The 7,031-nt window shown below is 41.7% G+C and overlaps 1 protein-coding gene across 1 annotated transcript; it reads left to right on the top strand.

The window, feature by feature from the left end:
- Positions 1-345: 345 nt before the first annotated feature.
- On the top strand, positions 346-6,003 carry LOC147899254 (MFS-type transporter clz9-like). Its single transcript, XM_087377674.1, has 3 exons — positions 346-1,293; positions 5,645-5,771; positions 5,903-6,003. Exons 1-3 carry the CDS (start codon positions 346-348, stop codon positions 6,001-6,003), a joined length of 1,176 nt encoding a protein of 391 aa, XP_087233800.1.
- The last annotated feature ends 1,028 nt before the right edge of the window (positions 6,004-7,031 follow it).

The following is a 7,031-nucleotide window of genomic DNA, read 5'->3' on the forward strand; positions in this document are numbered from 1 at the left end:
GTTGCATATGCAACCCCACCGATAAGACCAGTTGTACTAAGAAAAGAGTAGAGAGAGATTGGACTAAAGGGGACATGCATGCTGCAATGGAGGCATATGAAAATGGATTGTCAATGCGAGCTTGCTCAAAACGGAATGGATTGTCAATTCGACCCAATGGTGGGGCATGAGTTGGTCTGCCTTAGCTGCATGGTTGGAAGGTAGAACAACCAAAGAATGAAAGGGACCAACAACTGTACTATCCAAAGAAGAAGAAGAGAAGGCATTAGTAGAGTGGTGCTTTGGAATGCAAGAGTCAGGTCGAGGCATTACAGTTTATGATTTGAGCTTGAAAGTAGCCACTATATGCCAGACTCAGCACACCCATTCACAAATGGTGTTCTTGGCAAAAGTTGGTGGGATGGTTTCTGCAAAAGACATCCAGAGCTAGCATTTCGAGTTGCAGAGCCACTTAATCACTCAAGAGCAGTGAGTCTCCGTCTTGAAATAGTTGCTTCATTTCATGACAACTTGGAGACAATGTACAATCTCCACCAATACACACCTCATAACATATGGAATGCAGATGAGACTGTGGTGCAAGGCTTTAAAGATAGAGGAATAAAAGTACTTGCTCGAAAAGGGTCAAGGCAAGTATATGGGCTAAGGCCTGATTCAAGGGAGTGGTGTACCATTCTTTGTTGTGTGAATGCAGCTGGGTTTGCCCTTTCGAGGTACTACATATTCATAGGCAAGAAAGCAATGCGAAATTATCTAAGCCAATGTGAGGATGGAGCTATCATGTCAATGCAAAATAAGGCTTGGATGACTGGCCAATTGTTTGATGCATGGCTTGAGGATTTCAAGAACTCCCTTCCAAATGGAGTCACACCAACCAACAAGCACCTACTCATAATTGATGGGCATGGGAGCCACACTGGTTTGGATGTTGTGGCTACGGAAGCTGAATGGGGTGTCGATATAGTAACATTGCTAGCACACACTTCTCACAAACTCCAACCCCTTGATGTGTCGATCTTCAAGTCTTTCAAGAACAACTTCAACAAAGAGAGGTCTATTTGGCTCATGAACAATTTTTGTCCCCAAGTTTCAAAGACATATCTTGTTGGCATATCAGCCCAAGCTCTAGCTACCACTCTCACAGAGTCAAACATAAAGGCAAGATTCTGTGCCATTGGAATCTGGCCATTCAATAGAGAAGCTCTTTGTTTTGATCATTTGCCATGTAAAAACATTGAGGTTACTGTTATAGAGTCTACTATGCAGTTGGAGCCAACTTCAAAACTTGCAGAGGTTGATATTAGTCAACTTGAACAACCGACACATGAGGACCAGCAAGCATTGCTTGTTGAGATATCGAGCTCCACTCGTGATATGCCAGGGTGACCGATGTGCATTTATGTCACCCTGCAAATGCGGTTGGTACACCGCCCATGAATAATAGCTGGATAACAGCTATCTTTATGTACTCTAGTTAGTGGCTTAGTTAGTATGCCACCTTAATTAGCTGAGTTTGGTTTGAGACCCACATATAGGGTTCACCTTTTCTTTTGTACTTAGAGTTCTTTTGGCTTTCACAACTAAGAAGAGGAAAAGTGTTTTTAGCCTCCACCTTTGTGCATATTCCCCCATTGTGTATGTAAGAAAGCTGCAAGTGAGACTCCTTCCTTCTCTCCCACTCTCTTCACATGGTATCAGAGCTTGGTTTGTGGTAAGGAGCTCAAGAAAGCAAACCAAGTTTGCGGTGTCCTAGTAAGAGGATCAGTGTTGCTTTCCTTTTTTTTCGAGTTTGGGAGCAAATCTCTGCAGGTAGCATAGCCGAAAAGTGCAAGAGTGCACTGTCTGAGATTGGGATGCCCTTCACAGTGTGGGGAGAGGGCAGTATATGCTATGTTTTGGTGGTGGAAGTTTTTCGCAGGCACTCAGGAAAGTGCCCTGTTTTTGCTGTGCGATCACTATTTTGCAGGTCCATGAAAAGTTATCATAGAAATTACATCGTATGCCTATGCGTAGAGATATTGGGAGTGACAGAATCATTCTTATTGCCTGCTGATGCATAATCGTCACTAGGAAGTGACTGTATGGTCAAATACCACTCTCGTCAGTTTTGCAGATTTACCCTTGTGAGGCAGAAGTTGTGTTTTTTTTTGTAGTGATAGAATATTTTACAGTATTCTGTAATGGCGTCTGATGCTCTTTCATAGATTGTCACTTAAAAGGTTGACAAGAACAACTTCCAAGCATGGAAGTTTAGAATGACGGATTTCTTTAAGGAAAAGGCTATTAGGAGTTCATTACTAGAGTTGAACAAGAACTAGTTATTCCTAATGTTCCCAATCAACAGGAGTTGCAGGGATTTAAAGGCTGGCATGAGAGAGCCAGAAAAGTTATGTATTGGCTGTCTATCAGTATTTGAGATTCTATGATTGTGCATATTTAAGATGCAAGCATGCCGAAGGAGGCATGGGATACTTCTAATTTCTAAAGAGCAGAGAAATGGTGGTGCATCTTCTTCAAGAGGAAGTTCAAAAGAAGCTGTCTTCTACTCAAATGCTGGCAGAGGTAGATGCAGAGGTAGAGCAGGCCGATTTGGAGGTCGTGGTAGAAATCAAAATATGCAGCAAATTCAAAAAAACCAGTCCTATGGAGGAGGACGTGGTAACTTTAGAGGCAGGGGGAGCCAAAGAGGTCGTGGTGGATAGCAGAGAGGCCAAAATGCAAACAACAATGTTGAATGCTACTACTGTGGTAAAATGGGTTATATGGTTAAAGACTGCTATAAAAAGTAGAATGACACGATGACTGAAAAATTACAGCAAGGAAATTATGCATCCTCTAGTAGACAGGGTGATGATAGAAATGAGCATTTGTTTATGGTGCAACACATGACCAATTCTGTGACAAATGCAAAAGAAAGCAATGATGTGTGGTATGTTGACTCAGGTGCATCAAACCACATGATAGGTCATGCAGAATGGATGCAGGATGCAAGGAAAATGGAAAGACTAGGATTTGTGGAGACTGGTGATGATACTGCACATCCTATTGTGCTGATTGGTAAAATTCCTTTGTCTATGCAGGATGAAAAAAAGAAATACCTGTCTGATGTATTTCATGTCTCGAATATCACCAAGAACTTAGTTTCTGTTGGTCAAATGGTTGAGCAGGACTTGTAGGTCAGATTTAATCCTAATGGATGCTTTGTTGACGATATGAAAAATAAAGGTCGCTTGATAGCAAAAGGGAAGAAGAAGGGCAGGATGTTTACGTTGGATGCGGACATGCTTGAATTGAGTGTAGCAATGTTTGCACATGGGACCGGTGTAGATTGGTTATTCTTTACAGCAGAAAGGGTATAGATGCTATAACCCTTCTACTCGTAAGTTTACAGTGAGCAGAGATGTTGTTTTTGATGAGATGAGCAGCTGGTATAAACTAGTAAATGTGATTGATGAAGTAGATGCACAAAATGGTAATGCTGCACAGAATTCACAGCAACAATCACAAAATATTAGTGGACTTGTAGTGTCCTCTAGCAGTGGTTCACATACTTTGCCATGGATAGGCAGATTGAGATCAGAAGGATCCCCTCAAAGCAATGTAGATAGTGGTATGCAAGTATCATGAAAAGGAAAAGAGAAAGTAGATCAGCCCATGGTTGATGTGAATGCAGGTCACTCTTGTGTGGATGGTGAATCTAGTGGCTCAGAACAGAGCCTTGATGATGAGTTGGATATTCCTTCTATTGTTACACCTGGAGTAAGGAAGACAAGGGATGTTTTGAGAGCACCTGGTAGTGAGCCTACTTTGCGCAGGTCTACCAGAGCTAGGTATCCTGTGGATAGGCTAAAATATGATGGATTTACAGCCATTCACTTTGCTTATATGGTCAAAGTGATATATGAACCATAACCCACTTCTTTTGAGCAAGCCATGGGAAAAGAAAAATGGGAGAAAGTCATGGATGCCTTAAAAGCAAATGCTACATGGGAATTGGTGCCTTCACCTAAAGACAAGAATGCAATTGGCTGCAAGTGGGTTTATAAGGTGAAGCACAATGCAGATGGTTCTGTGAACAGATACAAGGCAAGATTAGTTGTCAAGGGGTATGCACAGACATATGGCATTGACTATGAAGAAACATTCAGTCCGGTTGCAAGGATGGCAACCGTAACAGTAGTCATTGCTATGGCTACATCAAAGGGATGTTCTTTACATCAGATGGATGTAAAGAATGCCTTCTTGCATGGTGATTTGCAAGAAGAGGTCTATATGGAGCAGCCACCAGGTTATGTTCATGCTGTTCATCCTGAGCTTGTTTGCAGGTTGAAGAAAGCCTTTTATGGCTTGAAGCAAGCACCTAGAGCATGGTCTGACAAGATAGGACAGTATCTTGTCACTATTGGCTTTCAAGTTTCCAAGGCATATTTCTCTTTTTATGTGAGAAAAACAGAGAAAGATATTATGCTGCTTGTCATTTATGTTGATGATTTGATCATCACAGGTTATAGTGATGAAGATATCATTCATGTGAAAATGCTATTGGAGTAGAAGCTTGAGATGAAGGATTTGGGAGAGCTGCGTTACTTCTTGGGCATTGAGATGATTGCCTATTTCAGTTCCTTTGGAGCAGAATGTGAAGTTGAGCATAGATGTAGGTGAGCTTCTGGAAGACCCTACTATGTACGGACGGATAGTAGGAAGTTTGGTTTATATGACTATTACTAGGCCAGATTTGAGCTATGCTGTTGGGTTGGTAAGTCAGTTTATGCAAGCTCCAAGGAAACCGCAAGTTGGATGTTGCTAAATGCATACTTAGGTATGTGAAGTCCACATTGCAGTATGGACTATTTTATGAGACTGGGATTCAGATACAGTTGCATGGATACATTGATGCTGATTGGGCTGGTAGTATTTCTGATAGACGATCTACCAGTGGATATGTATTCTCTTTTGGGAGTGTTGCAGTCACTTGAAGTAGTGGGCTGGTAGTATTTCTGATAGACGATCTACCAGTGGATACGTATTCTCTTTTGGGAGTGCTGCAATCACTTGGAGCAGCAAGAAATAGCCTACAGTTGCCTTGTCGAGCACAAAGGTTGAGTACAGGGGTGCAGCAATGGTTGCATGTGAGGTAGCTTGGTTGCATAAGCTACTTTATGATATGCATAAGTCTATAGATGGGCCAGTTGTCATTTATTGTGACAACATGAGCAGTATACACTTGGCAAATAACCCAGTCTATCATGCTAGAACAAAGCACATTGAGGTGCATTATCACTATGTGCGGGAGAAAGGTCTAGTAGGTTTTATTGGTCTAGTTTATGTCAGCATAGAGGATTAGGTAGCTGACATATTCACGAAAGCATTGGGTGCAGAGAAGCTGCGTAAGTTTAGAGACCTGCTTGGTGTGCAGGAATCGGGATTGAGCTCGAGGGGGAGCATTGAGATATCGAGCTCCACTCGTGATACACTAACTAGAGTACATAAAGATAGCTGTTATCTAGCTATTATTCATGGGCGGTGTACCAACCGCATTTGCGGTTGAGCTTTGCATTACTGCAATAGTCTATTCCTTTGCATTTAATCAAGCAGGGAGCTAAGTCAGTGCTTTCCTATTAACTCCATGACTGGTTGGGCACAGGATGTTAACAATTTTTATGAGAGAATATGCGACATTTGGTACAAGAAGCCAAATGGAAACCACATCCAAAGTTTAGAATGTGCTAGTGGTTATCTCCAACAGGAAGATTTGTTCTCTCTTGGTGCTGGTAAGTCGTCCATCAGTTGCTTTATAAATAATCACACATAGGATAATGCACTACCCTAATAAGCTATGTAGTGCTCATTCTCTTTTCTGCTCCAACCAATGGAGCTTACATATTCGGTTTCATTTTGACAGAAGCAAAGGTAAAAGCCTGCTTGCTGTTGCTTGTACAACTGGGACGCCTTTCAACTAGGCATGAAAATGGTGCATCAGTGTATCGCCTTGTTCTCTCTTAAAATCTCAAGAATGCTTGCCATTTTCCTTCAGCCCCATGGTTGTACAGAATAGTAGCAAAGATATTTTGTGCCAAGTCCTAGTGGCAATGCCAGGAAAGATCTTTTAGACCGTCAAAGAAACAACACATGAGCACTTGCTCTGCCTGTTGATGGTGTGCAACCCGAGATGATTTGCTTTGATTGAACGTGTTTTACTGAAACTAAAAAATTATACTGTACTGCAATACAATATTGAGAACCCTCTGAAAGATCTAATGGATGAACATGTTTTTGCAGCCGTTTGGTTTCTGCTAAGATCCCAGGATTTTTTAAAAATTGGATTAGTTCGAATGAACTTGTAGGTTGAAACTTTATGCCAACAAAAGCCCTATGTCTAGTGGTTAGTTGTGCTTCTGACTCTCCTTCTAAGAATCAAATGAATCAACAAATAGTTCCTCTGTTTGATTTTCCTTTCTTCTTCCAAGAGGGATGCCTCAATTGACAAAGTGTGGATCATACTAGCCTAATCTATTACTCAAGGAGCATAAAGATCATGGAGGATCAAACCAAATACAAAAAGCCATGGGGAGAGAGATAGGAAGCATGAAACACCCAATCTATTCCAATGTGCTATATCAACAATACATGATAGGCCTCTTATATAGAGAGTGCCCTTTGAATAGTCAACATCTGTGGGATCCTCTGATCCACATCTCTCCTTGTGAATATCCTCGATCCACATCTCCACATCATGTAGTCCACATCCTAGGGTGGCTACTTTAATACATTCCTTAGCACATACCTTAGCCTCTAATTCATGTGCACATGGCACCATATCTCAACACCTGCCCTTGGTGCCATGATCCTTTGGTTACTGCAAGGTGGTCAGATGTGAGTTACATTCCATCACCTCCCCTTAGTGCTTGCATTACTACTTAAGGTGATCAAGTGTGGTTTTTACATGTCAATACCTCCCTTGTGTGCTTGCGTGGCTACTCTTAGGTGGTCAGGTTTGCTTTACAAAACATATGGACTAAATGTGGCAAGGT

Source organism: Dipteris shenzhenensis, chromosome 8 (genome assembly GCF_047967505.1).
Source record: "Dipteris shenzhenensis isolate YYH24624 ecotype China chromosome 8, Dip_SZ_1.0, whole genome shotgun sequence".
Taxonomy (NCBI): domain Eukaryota; kingdom Viridiplantae; phylum Streptophyta; class Polypodiopsida; order Gleicheniales; family Dipteridaceae; genus Dipteris; species Dipteris shenzhenensis.

Bases quoted from the DNA above. Each gene is read 5' to 3' on its own strand.
- LOC147899254 (XM_087377674.1), top strand. From the start codon at position 346: ATGCCAGACTCAGCACACCCATTCACAAATGGTGTTCTTGGCAAAAGT. The intron at 1,294-5,644 runs GTTGATATTAGT...GGTTGGGCACAG, and splicing joins CAACTTCAAAACTTGCAGAG to GATGTTAACAATTTTTATGA. The intron at 5,772-5,902 runs GTAAGTCGTCCA...TCATTTTGACAG, and splicing joins TTTGTTCTCTCTTGGTGCTG to AAGCAAAGGTAAAAGCCTGC.